The following is a 21,615-nucleotide window of genomic DNA, read 5'->3' on the forward strand; positions in this document are numbered from 1 at the left end:
AGCTCACCCCAAACCATCTCGATTGGGTTCAGGTCCGGTGACTGTGGAGGCCAGGTCATCTGGTGCAGCACCACATCACTCTCCTTCATGGTCAAATAGCCCTTACACAGCCTGGGGGTGTGTTTGGGGTCATTGTCCTGTTGAAAAGGTGGTGTGTCCAAACTTTTGGAAGGTGTGTCCAAACTTTTGGTCTGTACTGTACGTCCTCCCCACAGATCAAGTCATTTCTTTTCTTCGTGCCTTGCATACAAAAGCGTGGACTCTCTAGCTAAAATCCAGCAGCGCTGTTGAATTCTGGACTCTGATTGGTCAGATGGTGTTGATTTAATATGATATCATTGTTGTCAATGATCAGAAGTTCAGTTTTAGAAGAAGTTCATCATTGCTCATGTTTCCTCCACAGGAAGTTTTTGCATAACTTGTCGTTTGACGTTACACAATAACAGGCTACAAAACATTGAACGTTTTAGGTTCCTCTAAACTGATGTTCTGGTTTAGTTTTTGTGTTCATCTTTCAGAGCATTTTCAGAACATCTGGGTTAATGGAAATGAACCTTGATTTAATGTCATCGTTTGTTACTGGGAAACATCGTCATGTAGACTTTAACTCCAAAATGTACCTCCTGATTTGTATAGATTCTATAGGGGTGTGGCCTAATGAACCTCGAACGCTATTGGCTGCAGTGTAAATCAATCAAGTGTCACTCAGGCTTATAAAAGGAAATGTATCACTTCACCGCTGTGAGTTTCAGTTACTCAATATAGGGCTGGACGATACAGCGATGTAAGATCCCTATGGTGATCAATTACATCCTAATGTCTTTCTCTAACTCTGTCCTTCCCCCCAAAATCCTTTAGAAGTATCATCGAACTCCGGTTTAAACATGAAGACACCTGTGTATTGTGAAAGTCACTCACATCACCACACCCCGGGCTCATGATTTAAAGCTGACTGTACCGTAAATGTACATACAGATAGACTAGATGGAGACGTGTAAACAAAACGTACGGCATTTAAACGCTACTGTTAGGAGGCTTTGAAAGCTGAGAAATGAGCTTGTTTAATTAGGACAAATTACTTAGAAGATATTTACAGGTAATGTGGTGTTTCATTTCTTTGTATGGTCTTCACACACACATACACATACACACACACACACACAGAGAAGGGTTGGAGTGGAAATATTGGTGTGTGTGTGTGTCTGGTGGTGTGGGGGGTGTGTGTGGGGTTGTGTGTGTGTGGAGGTGTGTGTGGGTAAAGGGGTGTGTGTGGTGGGTGGCGGTGTGTGTGTGGTGTGTGAGGGTGTGTGTGGGTGAGTGTGTGGGTGAGTGAGGGTGGGGGTGAGAGTGTGCATACAAAGAGATGAATGCTGTAGTGCAAAAATTCCTAAATGACCTATTATATATATCTGATACACAGTATAGTAGTTAAACCTGAACTAAGTGGTGTGTGTGTGTGTGTGTGTGTGTGTGTGTGTGTGTGTGTGTGTGTGTGTGTACCTGCACGTCTTTCCAACAGGTTATCTGCTGGTGTCAGGTTTTGTGAGTTTTGTGCTGTGTTACCGCCTGGGTCCGGTCACTAGCAGGCGCACGTTGTACGTGATGACTTGGGCGCTGCAGGCCGTGGGTGTGGTGGTGGCGTGTCACGGCATCACGTATGCTCCCGTGTCCTGGATACTGCTGGCTCTGCTGCTGGGATTTAAGATCCTGCCTCTGCTGCTTGCCCTCATCCTGGCCATCCAAAGGTGCACATTCTTTCACTCCTTCACACTTTTATCATGTACAACGTACCACAGACACCCTATATAACACGCACCCTATATAAAACGCACCCTATATAACACGCACCCTATATAACACGCACCCTATATAACACGCACCCTATATAAAACGCACCCTGTATAACACACGCCCCCTGTATAACACACGCCCCCTGTATAACACACGCCCCCTATGTAACACGCCCCCTATATAAAACGCCCCTATATAAAACGCCCCCTATATAAAACACACCCAATATAAAACGCACCCTATATAACACGCACCCTATATAAAATGCACCCTATGTAACACGCACCCTATGTAACACGCACCCTATGTAACACGCCCCCTATGTAAAACACACGCCCCCTATATAACACGCCCCCTATATAACACGCCCCCTATATAACACGCCCCCTATATAAAACGCCCCCTATATAAAACGCCCCCTATATAAAACGCCCCCTGTATAACACACGCCCCCTATGTAACACGCCCCCTATGTAACACGCCCCCTATGTAACACGCCCCCTATATAACACACACCCTATATAACACACACCCTATATAACACACACCCTATATAAAATGCACCCTATGTAACACGCACCCTATGTAACACGCACCCTATGTAACACGCCCCCTGTATAACACACGCCCCCTATGTAACACGCCCCCTATATAACACGCCCCCTATATAAAACGCCCCCTATATAAAACGCCCCCTATATAAAATGCCCCCTGTATATCACACGCCCCCTGTATAACACACGCCCCCTATGTAACACGCCCCCTATGTAACACGCCCCCTATGTAACACGCCCCCTATATAACACACACCCTATATAACACACACCCTATATAACACACACCATATACTGTATGTATAAAACACATGGAAATAAATAATGATCATTTCAGGATATTTAGTGGAGATTTAATGGAGCACTGTTCATACATTTAAAATGCAGTTCATTGTTTTATAGAAATGTGAAATGAAGCTTGGCAAAAAATAAAACCTCTCTCTTTCTTTGTCTGTCTTTCTCTTTCTCTCACTCTGTCTGTCTTTCTCTCTCTCTCGTTGTCTGTCTTTCTTTCTCTGTTTCCTTGCTATGCTTAATGCTCTCTCTGTTTCCTTTCTATCGCTCTTTATCTTTTTCTTGCGTGCTCCTTTTCTCTCCATCTTCTTTCTCTCTGTCTCTCAATCTCTTTGCCATATGTCTCTTTCTGAAACTCCCTGTCTCCTCTCTCTCTTTCTAAAGCTCTGTTTTTCTTTCCTCCATTTTGAAAGTCTGTGCATGTACGGTAGATTTTTTTTAAGGATCGAAAAGTAAAGAAACTACAATTAAAGTTCATCTCTTACACACACACACACACACACACACACACACTCACTCACTCACTCACACACCCTCACTCACTCTCCCGGCTCATTGACTTCAAATAAATAAAATGTATATTAAATGATTTCCCCCATATTTAAATCCTCCATTTCTCTCTCTCTCCGTCTCTCTCTCTGTGTCTCTCTCTAGACAAGTGAGCTGGCTGCTGTGGACGTTCCTTGGTCTCTTCCAGAGGAGGAGATCATCTAAGAGAAAGCTGTTGACTGAGGAGGAGTATCAGGAGCAGGCTGAGAGACACACCAGAACCTCTCTGGAGGAGCTGCGGAGGTACTGCACCAACCCCGGCTTTCCCGCCTGGGACACGGTGATGAGACTGCGAGCTCCACAACGGTACACACACCACAGCACTCTCAGATACTGCTCTCTGATTGCTAAAGAGAGTGTTGATTACCGTCTCTGATCACACACAGGTTTGCAGAGTTCCTGCGTAACGGAGACCATGTCACGCCGTCAGAGCTGCAGAACCACGAGCTGCAAAGACTCTCCGGCTTCAGAACAGAGCATGACACGCTTCTGGATTCCACACATTCCACGGCCGCATCAGCGGACTTCAGTGACAACGAGGTCAACATGCGCACGCCCCAAACTCCAAGCCCAAGCCCCTTTCCTTCTTTTTCTTCTCCTCCTGCACTTGTTGACAACGATATCTTCATTGATCCTCCTTCTCCTCCTGCCCTTTACACTCCTCCTGCTTTTATCTGCCCCTACCCCCCCACGCCCCGCCCCCAGACAGCCCCCGTGTGTCCGCTCCCAGACGACGACGAGCCTTTCTGAGTCTCATGTGTAACAACAACAAAAAGATGTTGCACTGCTTTTATTTTAAATCTTTTTTACTGGAAGACTGTTTCTTATTCGGCATTTTAACTTTATATAAATGTAAATAAGGACGCCACATCCCACACCCGAGGACTTCGACTTATAATTCAGGGAAACACTGCCCTCCGGTGTCACTATTATATAATCACAACATGCAGGAAGCTGAATTCATTCTGAATTTCATGTGTGATTTTAGTTTAAAGGTTTTTATGAGCAAATCCACTCTAAAATGTTGTTTAATTCTCGTCCAATGTTATTTAATTAAAATTAAATTAATCTGATGTAAGAGGAAGTGCTATTATTCTTGCTGTTGTTCCAACACACACACACACACACACACACACACACACACACACACACACATTGTTTTATAATTCATTTCTCAGAAAACGCAATAAGCATAAACACACCATAGGTTTAAAATAAAAACGTCTGAATTGACCAGCTGGACTCTGATTGGTCAGAACAGCAGCTCTGACTCGAGCTCAGGTTTATATTAAAGCGTTCATGTTAACACCTGGTGCCCTGTGATGGGTTGGCACTCCATCCAGGGTGTATCCTGCCTTGATGCCCGATGACGCCTGAGATAGGCACAGGCTCCCCGTGACCCGAGGTAGTTCGGATAAAGCGGTAGAAAATGAATGAATGAATGAATGAATGTTAACACCTGTTCGTTACTATAGAAACAGCTCATTTATGTCGACTTGAAGAGCAGCTGATAAAAATAAAATATATATGATTACATTTTATTACAATTATATTTAATAACTTAATTATATGGGGGGCACGGTGACTTAGTGGTTAGCACGTTCGCCTCACACCTCCAGGGTTGGGGGTTCAATTTCCGCCTCTGCCTTGTGTGTGTGGAGTGTGCATGTTCTCCCTGTTCCTCTGGGGTTTCCTCCGGGTACTCCGGTTTCCTCCCCCGGTCCAAAGACATGCATGGTAGGTTGATTGGCATCTCTGGAAAATTGTCCATAGTGTGTGTGTGTGTGCCCTGCGATGGGTTGGCACTCCGTCCAGGGTGTATCCTGTCTTGATGCCCGATGACGCCTGAGATAGGCACATGATCCCTGTCAATATCAGGTTTTTGTGTTATAAAATAAATAAAACTTAAGGACATAACTATGACCTGTTATCCTCTGCCTATTTTACTTGTAATTGACTCTTTAACATCTTATACTTTAATCTGAACTTAACCATAATCTAGGAACTAAGTGCTAACCTCCAACAACCCAACAAAAACACTTGATCCAACTCAGCTGTCATTAGCTAGCAAGCTAACTGTTGAACTTAGCCATCATTAGCTAGCTACTTACTTAGCTAACCATATAACTTTAAAACATAGCTACTTTAGCTATCATCATCATCATCATCACATGAGTACTAATTAAATATATAACATTAACTTGAATCACATTTTTTGTTGTCATTATCTAGCTACCTAACATTAAGCACTAGCTAACTTATCTAACAGTAACAGTGACCTATTCAATCCTTATATCCTCATGTATATGTAGCTATTATTAGCTAGCTAGCTTAATGAGTTTTATTTCTTCAGAAGCAGAAATTCAAGACCGATTTTTGAGCTCTTTATTGTCTTTTTTGTCGTTAAAAACACTGATGATTAAACATTTTCCGTTCACCATATGAAGATTTATTTTATCCAGCACTTTGTCCTCCATGTTTGTTTTGCTGACTAGCAAGTGGCACATGTAGTTTGTCTCTTGTGGGTGTGGCTTTTGCAGCATTAAAAAATGAAAAAATAAATATTTACAAACAGTAATAGCTATACAAACTAATGCTATGCAATGCTAACTAGTTAAATTAAAGAAAGCGCCAATCGATCAGTGGGAAAAGTGTCTGCAGGCTTCATATTAGCTGTTCTCAGGTTGTATTAGCCAAGAGAGCTAATTGAATTAGCTGAGCTTCTTCATTATATTTCTACACACATTTAATGAGGTCATTATTATTGTTAGTATTACGTTACAGGATACGTAAAAAATTTTGTGCGTGAAACAATAAGTAGGAAATTATTTCAGGTTAAAACTGTGATTGTAATAAGAACCGGAGAAACGTCGGCCAACACCTGCCACAGGATTCCTCGTCCCAGCCAATTTTTTTCATTGCTTAGTACTGGGAATGTATTTTATTTACAAAATGTGTGCTGAAAGCAGCCTTGTGAAGCCAGTGTGTGTGATTCCTGGAGAACGTCCATGAGACCATAAATACATCAGGGTTTACTGTGTGTCATAACGAACAAAACTGGGCCTAGACGTGCAAATCGCATTTACTGCATAAACCAAGATGAGCTTTCTGTCCCAACCTTCCTACAGTACTCTGTATTTACAGTATAAAGTAATAAAATAAAAGATTTTTGTTTAACACCATTGGTCATGGATCAGGGGGATTTTGAGGAGAGTCTGGTGTGTTTGCAAGCTCCGGTGCTTTGTCCGAGTTCTTCTGTGGTTCTTCTGACGATTCTCTCGAGTCTGTGTGATCAGGGACGGGAGAATCCTGTGCGGGACTATCTGAGACATGATGTTGAGGAGGATCAGGTGAAGAGATCTGACCTGGAGCACTGGTGGAACGACCTGGATGAGGTATTCCAGCAGATGGTGCTGCAGACACTTGCTCAATGCTCTCCTACAAACAGAGACAGGAAGGAATCAAATGAGGACACATCCTGGACGAGTATAAATAACAGCATCAGTGGAAATGTCTGTAAAGCCGGTGACATGGTGGTGATCACTGGTGTGTGACATCATCTTTTTGTGTTCTACATTTATCTCAGATGATAAACTCGCTCTGTAGCTCAAAATATTTCCAAACGGTTCAGATTCCTATTTAATCAATCATCTGAGATTAAAGTGCAACTAGTAGTGGATGTAATCCAAAACACAGTCAAGTGCAAAGGTTTTCACCCCCTGAGTTTTTAAGAGCGCATAGCTGTAATGTACAATTTATGTATCTATGAGAAAATGTAACTCCAAAATGCAGAAATTCCATACACTTTGTACACCAGGCTGTTTTTTGCAGGTTACACAAACGTTCACATTTGACTGCAGCTCATGATGAAAAGAACAATTAGAGAAAACCATACAGCATTAAATATTATAGTAAGTACCTTCATTCATTTACACCACAACACTGTTGGATTCTGGACTTTGATTGGTTATAGGGTGTTGATTAGTTTACTGACAGTAGCATGATTTATTAGGTATTAATGTGCAACGTTTTTTGTAAGGAAGTGGAAAAGAAGGAGTCTCCAGTGTCAGCACCTTGTAAATGTCAGAGGTAAAGCTGGAGCTTTCTGAGAAACTGTCACTACAAGCTGCATTTATTTATTAATTTTTTTGCTCTAATTACCTTTAAAAGACAAAAAAAAAAGGATGACTGATTAAGGAATGACGTTTGTAGGTGCTGTAAATATGACGAGAACAGAAACGAACCTGTTTCACTCGACATTAAATGTTGCATTACTTCTTTACAGTTAAAATAATAATCCTAGAGAACTCTGTGCTGTGGTGTAAGAGGAATAAAACAGTTCAGGATGTGACGTTATAGGAAAATAATCAAGAGTCTGATAGCACAGTGACTAATTCATGCCATCGTCAGGATTATTGTCCTTTAACGGTGCGACACACCGAAAGCCCAAGAAGAAAAGAAAAAGATCTCACCTTTAATCTGATCAGAGAAAAGCATGAATGGGAAAAAGGAAAGAGTTGAAATGTCACTCTCTCATTTCTTGAAACTGATCAAACATAAAAAAAAGCAAAGGTACTGTAATTGACAGGTACAGATTTTTAGTGAGCCACAGTAAAGAGCAAATTAGTGTAACAGAGAAGCAGAAAAATGCGATTTATTTGATTAAAGAAAAGATTTTTACTTTCTATATTATATGTATTTATTATTATTGTTGTGGTTTCCTATAGAACACACCCCTTGTGGGCGGGGCTCCCCTGCTGGATGGGTGCTTCTGATGGAGGACATCATGTCTTTGATCTGGTAAAGGGCATAGGACATGCTGACCCAAGGGGAAGTGGACACCACCCACGCTGGCTTGCTCATGTCCTCCTGCTCTTCCTGGAACTTGGTCTTATTGGCAGCAGGAGCTGAGGCAGTGGTGGTCGAGGTGGTCTCGACCCTCGTCTCCGGTGGCCTCTGGTTCTGCACCAAGTCGATGGTGGCAATGGGAACAGGACTGGAAGGTACAGGAATGTTCTCAGCCAGCATCTGGTCTCCTGTGGGAGACACATGAGTGGAGTTTAATTATCCTGTATTACAGTCTGGATGTGTTTATATTTAAAGTGTATGTGGAGATGGTCTTACGCCTGCTGTCGCTCGGCCCGATGAGGCTCTGAATGAGGGCGAAGATGAGCAGGATGATGAGAGATGCCATTCCTAAACCTCGGAATGTTTCAGCCGCACCTACACACACACACAGGAAAAACAATTAACAAAGAAGAATTTATAACCATTTAGAATACTGTCTATTATTATTATTATTATTATTATTTTTATTAATAAAAATATTAAGTTGATTTCAAGTCAAGCCTTTGGAGCTTTGAATTGTTTGTTAATACTTAATGCAATTACAAGTAATTTAGTATTAAATTAATATATATATTTTTTGTATTAGATTCAACTTTGAAACTTCATACACAAACAAACTAATTATGGAAATGAATAAATAAAAAAAATGTAAATTGATGAACTAATTATTTAACATTTGCAAACTGCAGTAGAGCAGTGGGGATGAAAATATTAAATATCACACCAAGACAGAACAAGGTTTAAATTCAATATAAATATAAACAAGGCAATTTCTTCAGTAGTCCTGAAAATAAAAAGCATTCCATATTGAAATAAAAGTCTAATATATTTCTATACACTCTATTATTATTATTATTATTATTATTATTATTATTATTATTATTATTATTGTTTATTTCAGTAGATATTAAAGGCAGTAAATGTTTTTTAGAAGTGTAATAAGTGTTTCAGACAGTTATTCTGCCCCTCCCAGAAATAAGCCCCACCCCTCAGCCCACCCAGCCCCACATCTGACAGTCCCTGATTGTGGATGTGTTCAGTTGTTATTCCTTTCACAGACAGCAGGTGGAGCTGTAAACATCAAACTTTAACAGGAAGCATTTTCCCTCAAAGTGACGTCATCTGCTGAAACCTGAGGTCGTTCCTTCGATCTGAGAAGCAACACGGGTGTGTTTTTTTTTTGTGTGTGTGTGTGTGTGCATTTCTTCGTCATACCAAAGAAGTTGACGAACACTCCTCCAATCATGGCCCCACAGCCACGCCCCAGCCCCAGGTGAAGGCCCTGCAGGATTCCCTGTGCAGACGTCCTGAGAGCCGGAGGAACAGCCGCGCTCAGGTATGAGATGCACGCAGCCCACACCGATGCGTGGGTCAGACCTACGGGAAAACAAGGTCATTAACATAATCATTAACATAAATAAACTTCAGTTCAGCCGATTTACACACTACAGCTCAAGAAGGCAAATACACACGTGATACATGTAAAAATTAAACACTGCTAAGAAAATGCATTAAATGCAAACACCTATAGGATGTTTGTTTGGTGTGTGTATGTGTGTGTGTGTGTGTGTGTGTGTGAAGAGGAGAAAAGTCTAGTATGGAAAAAAGGGTAAAAAAAAAAAAGTTTTAATTGAAATTAAACTTAAGCAGATTTTTTCTTCTGAATCTTTTTCCAGCTGAAAATGAGTCAATACACACACACACACACACACGGAGCACGCTGCTGAATAAATAACGTGTGTGTCGTGGTGCGATGAAGTGAAGTCACTGTTCATGATGAAGCTCAATCTGAAGCTTGTTTTCCAAGATGATGTTGTTTCCTCGTGTTTGTCTTGTGTTCATGTTGATGATCGAACGTCTTCCTGGTGTCTCACTCCACAGTGGTGTTAATATGAAGCTCATATGACAGTAGACACCCAGGACTTATTCATATACATAGAAAAGTTCTAAATGTTCCATAAATATTCAGAAATTACACTCAAATGTTTGTATCTTCAGAGTAAATGTTGATATCAAACCCATTTCTGCTTTCTGAGATGCTCCAAGTGTTTGTTCATCTAAAAAGCAGCTCAGATTTCTCTTCAGCACTAAAATTCATTGTAAGATTATCAACAGAGGGACAAACACACGTCTAAAACACACCGAAAAATCCTGAGTCCTGATCTATTTTAGATCAGACTCGCAGACACAACATCAGACGCTTTTTTAGACTGAGAGAAAACGTCTCATAAGATGATTTCCATTCTGCGGCCAGACTGGAACACCAGTGTACTGGTAGAATGGGTTCATTTCCTATAGCAACACACACACCTGAGTGGTTTATTCCTAATACGCTAGAACAACTGCAATTGTTAATGTATAAAGATCATAGTGTTTAACTATTAGTTCCTGGAGATGACGAGAAATCGGTTGTACAGCTGTACTGTAGCTCGGACACTGGTCGGCTATTCCTCGTGAAGGAGAGGTCACTATGGAAACCGGAAGGCATCAAAACGAGCGCTTTAACATAAACCTGTGATTAAATATTCCAGTGATGCGTTTTAAAGATGTTTGAATAACGAAAACTACAGCGATGTAGTGAACAGGTGAACACTTTTGAGAGGCTTTTGTCTCGAGCTTTATTTACCGGGACCACTGGAACCCAGCGTCGATAATGAAGTAAATGACGCTAACATGGCGTGATGGAGTGTGACTTCAGGCTCAGAGTAAACAGATTATCACTAAAATTAGATTTAGGTTAAAATAGGTTTATGGCCAAACCCATGTGGGACAATAAACTGGCCTGACTGCTGAGTCTTTGGTGTAAAAGCCAGACAAACCGGCTTCATTAATCTAGACATATTTGTGAGGAGAGTCAACAATAAATGTTGCTGAACCTGTCTGGGATAGATAATATCATGTGGGCTTGTTGAAGGTGCAGCTTTTCAAGCCTTAATTATGATACTATTATTATTATTGGATACACACTGTACTTGTAAAGCAGTTTGAAAGCATGATACATATTCCAGATTAATCCTCCTGTAAACGATCTTTACTCAGAACACAGATCTGTAACTACACCCTGTAAACTGCAGTAAAAAGGGCGTGTCAAAGGAAACAATGCGCCTGAGCTGCAAGTCAAACAGCCGATTCATGGCCTGGGCTGAACTTACAGCCAGAGAGGCGAGAGGCCGGTCCAAACGCTTCCTGTTAGAGAAATCAACCGGATGCAGCAGACTGGCAAAGCTCAAGTCTCTTACCTTGAAGGATCTCCATGGGCAGGACAACCCAAGCGTTCTGCAGGTAGGAGATGTACAAGTAGCGTGCGGTGTTACAGGCCAACCCGATATACAAGACTCTGAAGGACAAGAGAAATGGCAGAAAAAATGGTTGTTAAAAAAAAAAAACAACCCCACACACACACACACACACACACACACACACACACACACACACACACACACACACACAAACCATCCCACCATTTACCTTTCTACACACAAAGACTGCTTCAGAATAATTGTCTTACAGCTTGGAAGCAGGCCAAAATTGTCTTAGACGATAAGTGTCAGTAAGATGAAACCTGAACAAAAAACCTCTTAAAGCAGAAACAGCACACCAAAGTGTCTTAAGGGTTAAACCAGGCTTAAAATCTGGGGAAACCAGGTTTATCAGAAGAAATGATCCAGGAGAGAAATGCGTTAATATTGTGGACAGGGACAAAAAAAGTATTTTGGTTATTACCATTTAAGATAAAACCTGGATAAAAATGGCAATCGAAGCCATGACTGTCCTCACATGGAGAAATCAGGAGAAAAAAAAAGTCTTTGATAAAAATTGGGCCAAAAACCTCTCATTAGTCTGAAAACATGACATTGAAACAAGAATGAAAAAGTCTTAGATGACAAAATCAGGCTAAAAATGTCAAAATAGGACAAAAATAATACCTGGTGAAATAAATGGCCTTTACTGGCCAAAGGAAGCCTGAATATAGTGAAACCAAGCACTGAAGTCTCACATGAACTCATATGATCACATCATGTCATTAAATGTTGTAGAAAATGAAACCAGGCCAAAAATGGCTTAATAGAGTACAACCAGGTTAGAATGTCTTAGAAGATAAAAACAGATTAAAAAAAAGACAACAGGATGAAATAAGGACATGTCAGAAAATAAAACCAGGCACCTAATATCTGAATATAATGGCTCGTGGTAGTCTTTCCATAAGCCATCAGACTCCTTAATATCTGAACTGAACTAAGCACGACCTTCACACGCACATCAACTGTATGGACTGCACAGACCTACACCAAATACACACACTTCCATTATTACATCCATCAAACTGTTTACAAGCTGTTTTGCCCACTGATTTTGCTCTTTGCACATACTGTCTCACATTTCAGTTGATTGTTGTTTTGCAAAATTCATTACATTACCTCATGCAACCGCTGCTATAACACTGTGTTCATTCCAGTATTTGTGCACACGCAATATTGATAGAACATACAGTATTTACACTGGTCAGTACTGTTTTTGTCTATTGTCTTTTACTGTCTTTTGTGTAATGTCTTTTTTCTCCTGAACGGTCTTGTCGGTCTTGTTTGTCTTGTCCTGCACTGTTTGCACCAGGTTGCATTTATGTATCTAGGACTAAGTCTTATCTCTGTCTTTGCTCTTTGTAGCACTATGGTCCTGAAGAAACGTCTCATTTTTTTCCACTGTGTACTGCAACAGCTATATATGGTTGAAATGACAATAAAAGCTTCTTGACTTGACTAGTAAAAACCAAGCAGTCTCTGGTTGATGATCATAACATGTCAGAGATGTCTCAGAAGGTCAGAGATGTCTCAGAAGGTAACACCAGACTAAAATATATACAAGAAGATAAAAACAACAAAACATCTTAACAAGTTAAACCCAGGCCAAAAATGTTTGAATAATTCGCAACTCATTAAATGTAACATTTTCCACAACCAATACCAAACCAAACGAAAGAAATACATCATCAATCGGGTTGGTTGGAAAAAACTGAACATTTTCCCCTCGCTGGCTTTGCAATGATGAAGGTGTGACAGATTCTCGAGTGTTTACAACAAAAGACTCGACGAGAGGAAATGGCTGTTGTGGTGTACGCACTGCGAGTCCTCTGATCTCTGTCTGTTTGCTAGCATTAAAGCTTTGGTAACAGGAGCCACATTTATAACTCTATAACTAGCCAAATTTAGCATGAGGGGACAAGCACGATAGACGAGTAGTGCAAGTGAAGAACATTCGTCCCGTTCTCTAGGGATCACCTGCTTCATCCCAGATGATGATGATGATGATGTCAATCAGGATAATACCCAGCTGTGAGAACTTGTGGTATATAGAAGTGGGCTGATAGTGCATTGTGAAAGCAACCAATAAGATGACGGGAAACCCATGATGACAGCTACAAGCATGCTAACGCTATACAATGAAGAACCCGAAACATGTCCACTCAACACACCTCACAATCAAGGCCTTGCTACTTACAGTACATGCATGCACTTGTCAGAAACATTATCCGCTACCTCAACGTTCTCCAGAAGGTTTAAGTTCCTCAGGCAACCTGCGATCAGTTAATGACCGACACCTTGTTGAACCTCCTCACTGAGGCACGAGGTCCCTTTCCAGAAGCTTGTACATGACTGTTCCTCAATGGTGGCACTTACACTTAACACTTACACCTCGACTCTGGGCACCTTTCTCCTCTAGCTGTCTATTAAAGCTCTTGAATGGAAGCACTTCTTGTGTTCTCTGCTGGATAGATCGCTTTTCTTGTTCTTCCTCATTGGTGTCACTTTAGAGAAAAGCGATAAAAGCGTCTGCTAAATGAATAATCGTAAACCTGTAAACATGCTAATTGTTTTCCACACAGGTTGGTTTCCAGATCCTCGATGATGTAAATAGACTTATTTAAATCACTGGTTGCAGTTACATTCACAAATATATGCAGTGTATTTTCAGAAACATACTGTACAGTCATATATATTCACTGTGTATATATTTTTGTTATGTCTATACTATTACTTAGCACATCAGGTTAGATGCTAACTGCATTTCGTTACCTTGTACCCATATGCAATGACAAAGAAGACAAATCTAATCTAAGTCTAATCTGTTTAAGGATCTTCATTGTATTTTCTTGTCCATGTTTCTAGATATGTTCCATGTCTTGGTCACTGCTGCTGTTTTTTTTTTTTTTTTTTTTACACATGCTGTAGGTCAAAATAAATGTGCTGTCAAACCGAATAAAGACAAATTTACACATCATTAATGACATTTCTGATATTCAGTGTTATCGATATCAGATTTTAACCACTGCTTTTGAAATTCTTAAATTTAATTTCCTTTAAAGGTGAGGTGCACGATGTTTGAAAGCCAATGTTGACATTAGAAATCACCAAAACAAACACGCCCCTAACCCAAATGGGTGTCAACCCTGTTTTGATAGCTCCCCCCTACACATACATACGTAACCCAGGCACCTATTATGGTGGAACCTGCTGGGGCAGCTGGCCGAGGGGAGATTTTTATCAATAAATGACCTCAATGAGTAATAATATGGTAATACAAATGTGTTTTTGTAGTAGTGTGTGTTGTACCATGAAAGGTTTAGCTCTGTTTCATGCAGAAGACATTATATTCTCTCCAGCGCTGGAAAGCTGATCCTATATTTACACGGGTCCTACTTCTTGCCTTATTGTAAGCCTTTTTTCGCTTTTCGTTTTTATCCATGATGTCAATGTTTCAATCACTTTCTGCTAATGTCAGACATGCGCTCTGAACACTCTCTCTGCCGCATATTGACAAGACACGCCCCATTATGTTAATGTCACACATGCACACTGAACACTCTCTCCACCACATACTGACAAGACACGCCCTTCTCCCCTCATTGGCTACACGTTTGTTTTGTTTGTCGGCCCGAATCAGTTTTCTGAAGCACTTCTCAAACATCGTGCACCGCACCTTTAAGTTGTGAAAACATTAGTAATTTATTTTGTGTCTATGTAACACCAACACGTTTTCTACTCGGAACGGATCTGGTGGAAGAGAACGACATGAAGGCATGATGAGCTTAAATCGTTTCCTTAAAATGAAAACTAAACCCTTGCACAAAAATATACTTCCCTGTAGATAATAACCAGTGTCATCAGAAATGATTAAACCATGTCATTACTAATAAATAAATAAACCAGAAACTCATGTAAGTCACGAAATTGAACATGCAAATGCAGCCGTGACGTGAGGTGACGTATGACGATACCCACGCAAATCTGGACTCTACTACACAGGCCTTCGTCTCGGTCACTGGCTTTCGCCGACTTTCTGAGCGCTGGATGTATTCAGGAGGAGGATATCAGCCAGATCGATGACTGACCGCGCAGACATCTGGTTAGCTAATGGAAGAGATCGGATTACGCTGACCCTGGGGTCCCGTTAGCACACGGCTCTGAAATCAGACTGCTAAACACAGGACGCAGTGCTGTGAAGCAGTGCACAGATCACACACCCATCAAACCAGGTGGATTTAAATACAACACAAAGTCAAGCTGCGATCTAAGGGGTCCAAGCATTTATTTATGAGCATACTGAACCGGTTTCTTATGATTGCCTTGTACTGATAAATCATTTCAATTTGAATCATAATGTGTGTCGAAGTAGCAATCACCGGGGTCCAAGCACCAGTGTTCACTTCAATGGAGAAATCCCACAAACAACTGTTTGCATAATCCAGTCATTACCACTTAGGTTTAGAGATAAACATACACTAAAATTCGACCCAAGAACGTTGGGATTTGCCACATGACACTGCAAATGATGTCAGTATTTTGTGTGGAATGCAAATCAGAACGTCTAGCCTGAATATTTTGAATATGGGAGAATTCGTTCCTTATGTTGCCATTAATTTCAGAAACCCATTCTCATGTGTACATGTGTCACACAGGCAGTGCACTGACTCTGATTCAGGGAAACACACACACACACACACACACACCTCATCATTAAATCAATAACTATAAAGAATTTAAAGCACATGAATCCCAAATGACTCACAGTGTGAACAACAGATGGGGTTGAAACCATTTTACCACCATTTGTAGTGCACACTACATTCTGAGAGTCATTTGGAATTCACCTAAATGCAGATAACTTCCAGAAAGACGGTCATGTGACCTAAATCATGCGCTACTATTGGTGAAAAACATCAGACATGGGCATGTCCGTATGAATCCCTGAATCAAAGTCAATCTACTACAGGATTAGCAGGAATAATATAATAGAATTTGGTGGACTGAAATGAGAAGTCTGTGCAAATCATACGTGATGGGATACATGAAAAATCCAAATGATTGGCTCAACTGATTACTCCAACCTGACGTTGCATTCGGACCGCCGTTTCTTCATTTCCGTGGTCACAGATACACGTTACAAAGACATTTTATACATTAAACTCTAACTTCAGTAATGAATAAAGATTTGTAATTAAATCCTTTAGGCTGCCTCTTTGTGACATCATGTTGGAAATGTCAAACCGGGTGGTACAACATCAAGCTGCGATCTGAGTGGTCCAAGCACCGGAGGATGTGTGTTTAAAGCTACTTCCTCACCTCCACTTCTCTCTCCCCCTCCCTCTCTCTCTCTCTGTTGACTCATGCCCTTTATCGTACAGCTGGTGCACAGCCGATCTCATACCTGTTCTGCTCTAAAGTCAACAGACTGACAACGTAGGCACCTTTACTTCCTCTGAAGTATCTACATGTAACAAGGTGCTCTGTGAATCAGACAGATGTGTGAATGTGAAACAGTAATCAGTTCTGATTTACAAGCAGCTGTAAAGTAAACAGCGGTTTGTGTTTTAGATTCAGGATTAGATACATTCATTCATTCATTTTCTGCCGCTTATCCGAATTTCTCGGGTCACGAGGAGTCTGTGCCTATCTCAGGCATCATCGGGCATCAAGGCAGGATACACCCTGTACGGAGTGCCAACCCATCACATGCAGGTCTTTGGACCGGGGGAGGAAACCGGAGTAAAACCCCAGAGGCACGGGGAGAGCATGCAAACTCCATACACACAAGGCTGAGGCGGGAATCGAACCCCCAACCCTAGAGGTGTGAGGCGAACGTGCTAACCACTAAGCCACCGTGTGTGGAACCTGGTGCCTAGGGGTCCAAGGCAGGGGACACCCTGGGACAGGATACCAATCCATCAAAAGGCATAATCTCACACACAAACTACTTTCTCCTGAACAGTTCTGCATGTGTTTTTTTATATCGCTATTTTCTTCCTGCATAGCACAGAGGTTTCTGGAATATGATAATTAATGAAGGAAACACAAAAGACAGATAATAGGGAAAAAAAAAAACAAGCAAATGTAATACTATTTTAAATCTCTAAGGAACACCAGTGTACACACACTGAGGTGTGTGTGTGTGTGTGTGTGTGTGTGTGTGTGCGTGTGTCTGGTCTGTCAAATTTCTGAAAGCGCCGGGAAATGATTTTGTACACTCAGTTCAGTTACATGCTGGAGATTAGCAGCAGCAGGAAGTAGGTGCGATGACGTTACAAGCTGAAGACGACTTTCAAAACTCGCTTTCATCATAATACAGAAAAAAACTCTCAACTCTCTCTGTGTAATGCCTTGTAGCTTCCTTGCAATGGCTTATGCAAATGTTTGAAGGCTCTCTCTCTCACACACACACAGGAAGCTACAATACACAGGTCAAAGTCATTACCACATTCAGTTCCATTCACTGTTGTGTTCAAATTCAGATCAGTTAATTCACCTTTAACTCAACAAGACTTCAAAGAAATGCTCGTATGCTTAGTGGCTAAAACCAGTGACAGAATGTGAATGGCCACCAGTTAGCATTACACAGCTAGTGTCGCCGATACAAAAATAAAGCACATAAAAAACAGGTCATAATGCGTGGTATATAGGCTTCATAAAGCATAAGCACATGGGTGTTGTGTAAGGATAATTTTTTCTTTCTCTTATACCACAACAACTTGGTATAAGAGTTTGTATCACTTCCCACTTTCATTTACAGCTGTGGATCATCCAGAAACTAGTTAGTTCCTGTTCTTACATACATTACAGCAGCTATAAACACTGGTTCATTAACCAGCCTCTTTATTTATTGTCAAGACAAAAAAACCTTGCTCTTTTACCAAGATACTGCAATGCGTAACCTTCTGCACAACCTTCTCAGTCCTGAAAACACGTTTAAAACACGCAATGCGTGTCCATTAGTATTTAACGTCATAGTTTAGAGGCTGGAGACTTGTGTGAATGTAGCACTACTCTCAGGGTTGGTATAATAGAAAATTAATCAACAAAAATATATATTCTGACCAATCAGAGTACAGAATTGAACAGCGTTCCGGTATAAATTAGTAATTAATAAAATTTGGGAGCTTTAACTATTTTTTTTGTTATATTACACAATCCTACCTGGAGATTAATATAAGTGGCCATTTACTTCAGTTCAGTAGACTAGACAGTATTAAAGTGACGTTATCACCATGCTCTCGAGAGTTCAAGAAAATTTACCTGATGTGGCCGACAAGTTCGATGAGTTTGTGGCTCATAAAATAGGCAGCAAGCTCGGAGGCATGGCTAAGCACCGAGCACACCCCGAACAGCGTGGTGGTCCCTTTCAGGTCCTCCAGGTGCCAGTACAGGAACGTGAACACGAAGCCATATCCGAAACCCATGAACCAGGCCACGAAAAGAACGGAGCCGTAACGGATCCCACAAAGCAGACGGATCATGTCCTTGAAAGGAAACCTGGGGGGGTTGTTAGGCCTGGGACACACCGGGGCTTCCTCCATGCTGGATGTGTTCTGGACCACATGAGGGATCTCCACCTGCTGCTTCACATCCAATTCTGAAGGCTCAGCTCCAAACCGGGAATCAAAGCGGAACTGCGTTGCAACTATAAGAGCTAGAGTCATGAGTACACCGAAGACGATGAAAGCAATCTGGTAGTTCTTGTAGTCCGGCACGGTGCAGCCAACCCCCTGGATGATCAGGGTGATGTGTGTGTGGTCGATCCAGATGCCTACAGATAACATGGCTATACCCCAACCTAGAGAACCCCACATCCTTTGGAGGCCATAGCGGTCACGCTGCCTTCCCAGGTACTGCAGGGTCACAGTGTCGACAATGGTCACTGCCGGAGCACTGAAGAACTCGCCAATGATGATCACCAGCAGAATCACAAGGAAGATGGTGTCAACTTGGCTTTTGTCATAAATTATATTGTATGGTTTAGGCATAGCTGTAGTGGAAGGAGTCGTGCTTGTGTTAACACTTCTTACATATCGAGCCAGTGGGCTATAATCCTCAGACAAAGTCTGAAAACTTAAGGGCATGCCCAACAAATCCCCTACAGTGTCTCGACGGACTCTGGTATGGTTTCCAGAGGAACTTGGAGTTGTTACGTTATTGTTCTCTATGCAAGTCATGGCTGCTGGCCTGACGAAGCCGATGCCAAGGTTGAACACTACCCAGCAGAAGACGGAGAACAGCAGGACGGCTTTGCCTTTATTGAAGCGGTCAGCTACTACACCCCAAAACGGTGCGCTGCAAAACTCAATGAAGTAACGGATCCCCACCAGGAGACCACTTTGGCTCGGTGTCATGCCCAGCTGCTTGTAGTAGACAGCCAGAAGGGGATGCAGGGACCCATATGCGGCATAGAAAAAGAAGTAGAAGATCTTGGAGATCAGGAGACGCTCATCTATTCTCAGGCAGATTTGCTCCAGACAGTCTGTACTAGAAGAGGTTGGAGGGGGCAGGGAGTCAGTAGAGGTAGATGATGGTGTTTGACTGGGTGGAGTGCTGTTTGCTGTCCCCAGTGACAGGGTATTAAACGGCTCAGCCAGGACATATCTTCTCTTCTGTTCCTCCTCATCATCAGTCAGGATGGCTGTACGGTCACTCGCCATCTCTGTGACAAAAGAATTAATAAATACACCTCATATAACACAACCACATGCAAAATATAATTCCTAAGTAGCTCTATGACACCAGAGTGACTAGCGAGAATGAGATCATGTTTGTTATTAGCAGAGTTATGCTCCGGGTTGACTTCTGTGCAAAGACGCTGTGGAGGATAACGTCACTGTTACAGCACAAAGACTAATACGGTCACCTGACAAGGGGCTGGAAATGGAATTAAAAAAAGGTAATAGAATAAAACTGACCTTCACACAGCCGGGTGTGTTTAAAGTAGCCGCAGCACACACAGATAAATGCTACATGTGTTTTGGCTACATGATAAGTGTACGTCTTAACCTCTCTCTCTCTCTCTCTCTCTCTCTCTCTTTCTTTTTATCTCTCTCTTTAAAAAAATGCTATCCGTTCCTAAAGTTCATTTATAAAAGACACTTTTGTAACTCAAATTCTTTTTATTTTTAAATGCTTTAGCTTTACAGTTTAACAGCACATTAAAATATCGGTGTGGTAAGTTTGTTTGTCATCCTGTGTAAATATACAAGCTTCACCACACCCAGAGTTATATTCTTGTAGGCAGATGATGTACTTCATGGTATTTCAAGGCACACGGACTTAGTGACAAAATGCCAGCAAAACTGTAATGTTGCTTTTCATGTACATAAACATTTTTAAAAATAATCGTTTAAAGGCTTTTTTTAAAGATACAATTTAAATTGGAAATGATGTGTAAAATATGTGTTATAGTGGAAAATTATGTCTTTTATTTTTTTTAACAAATAATCACAATAACAATGATATCAGACAAAAGTTTATTGTAACATAATTCATCACAATACAACTTTCTATCATTATATCACCCGCCCTTATGATACTGTACATGATGTATGGATGCTCATTCTGACAAAGTCAAATAAACAAAACTGAACCAATGCATCACTATGGATCAGAGAGAAGATCCTCTTCATGAAGGTGTTATAATCATCCTGCATGTCATCTCATAAAATAAGCCAGACTCATGATACCACAATGCCAGGACAAGCTCTGCTTTCTGAACTTACCTCTTTATTGTTCCTCTGAAGTTCCTGCTAAGATCTCAAGGTAATAATCAACTCCTTCATCCATCATGGGTCTCAGCGCGTGCCGACAGGAAACACACAACTCCTGAACATCTCCAGCTCACAAGGATTTGAGTAAATAACGTCATTAAATAAGACAAAATAAGACAAGGAGAGACAGAGAGGTTATTAGGACCAGCAGCTTGCTGAGAAGCTCCACCACACTGACTTCTGCGTCTCACCTGCGACTCCTCTGATTGGTCGAGTGCGCCGGGAGGTCGAAGCTGATTGGCTGAAACTTCAAACGACTTGTAATTGTGTATTTATAAAGAAGCATGTCTATTAAAATTCAATCAAGGTGTGTCCTGGATAAGTTGAACAGATTCGTGATATGAGTAGCTTTTTTTTTTCTTTTTAGGGAGAAAAAGTAGAAAAATAGAAGTGTGGACGAATTTATTCAAGTATATTTCTAAGACGCTAAGATATAATACAGGTGTAAGTATTTACCGCCACCTAGTGGTCATTACCTAGTGGCACATTTTTATTTTG

The 21,615-nt window shown here is 41.2% G+C and overlaps 2 protein-coding genes across 5 annotated transcripts in view; one reads left to right on the forward strand and one right to left on the reverse strand.

Moving 5' to 3' along the window:
* nemp2 (nuclear envelope integral membrane protein 2) overlaps window positions 1–4,261 on the forward strand; it is a 9,565-nt gene extending 5,304 nt beyond the window's left edge. For both annotated transcript variants that reach the window (XM_027175305.2, XM_047814928.1), the window contains 3 exons: window positions 1,520–1,745; window positions 3,294–3,494; window positions 3,575–4,261. In XM_027175305.2, coding sequence (XP_027031106.2) covers window positions 1,520–1,745; window positions 3,294–3,494; window positions 3,575–3,938 — 791 coding nt within the window. In that variant the 3' untranslated portion in view covers window positions 3,939–4,261. The remainder of the gene's footprint in view (window positions 1–1,519; window positions 1,746–3,293; window positions 3,495–3,574) is intronic.
* Window positions 4,262–5,559: 1,298 nt separating this feature from the next.
* Window positions 5,560–21,325, reverse strand: mfsd6b (major facilitator superfamily domain containing 6b). 3 transcript variants are annotated; one of them, XM_027175303.2, is made up of 8 exons: window positions 21,070–21,325; window positions 18,602–20,003; window positions 11,276–11,373; window positions 9,252–9,413; window positions 8,313–8,411; window positions 7,923–8,224; window positions 7,661–7,667; window positions 6,483–6,626 (listed from the first exon to the last, which is right to left on the reverse strand). In XM_027175303.2, the coding sequence occupies exons 2-8, from the start codon at window positions 19,999–20,001 to the stop codon at window positions 6,616–6,618; spliced, it is 2,079 nt and encodes a 692-aa protein (XP_027031104.2). In that variant the 5' UTR covers window positions 20,002–20,003; window positions 21,070–21,325; the 3' UTR covers window positions 6,483–6,615. The 3 variants fall into 3 exon arrangements, 2 of the variants coding, with proteins under 2 accessions (XP_027031102.2, XP_027031104.2); XR_007140790.1 differs by having other exon boundaries at window positions 6,574–6,626; window positions 7,661–7,734; XM_027175301.2 differs by lacking the exon at window positions 7,661–7,667 and having other exon boundaries at window positions 5,560–6,626; window positions 21,070–21,324.
* Between the last annotated feature and the right edge of the window lie 290 nt (window positions 21,326–21,615).

The sequence above is a fragment of the Tachysurus fulvidraco genome, chromosome 6 (assembly GCF_022655615.1).
Source record: "Tachysurus fulvidraco isolate hzauxx_2018 chromosome 6, HZAU_PFXX_2.0, whole genome shotgun sequence".
In the NCBI taxonomy this organism is placed as follows: domain Eukaryota; kingdom Metazoa; phylum Chordata; class Actinopteri; order Siluriformes; family Bagridae; genus Tachysurus; species Tachysurus fulvidraco.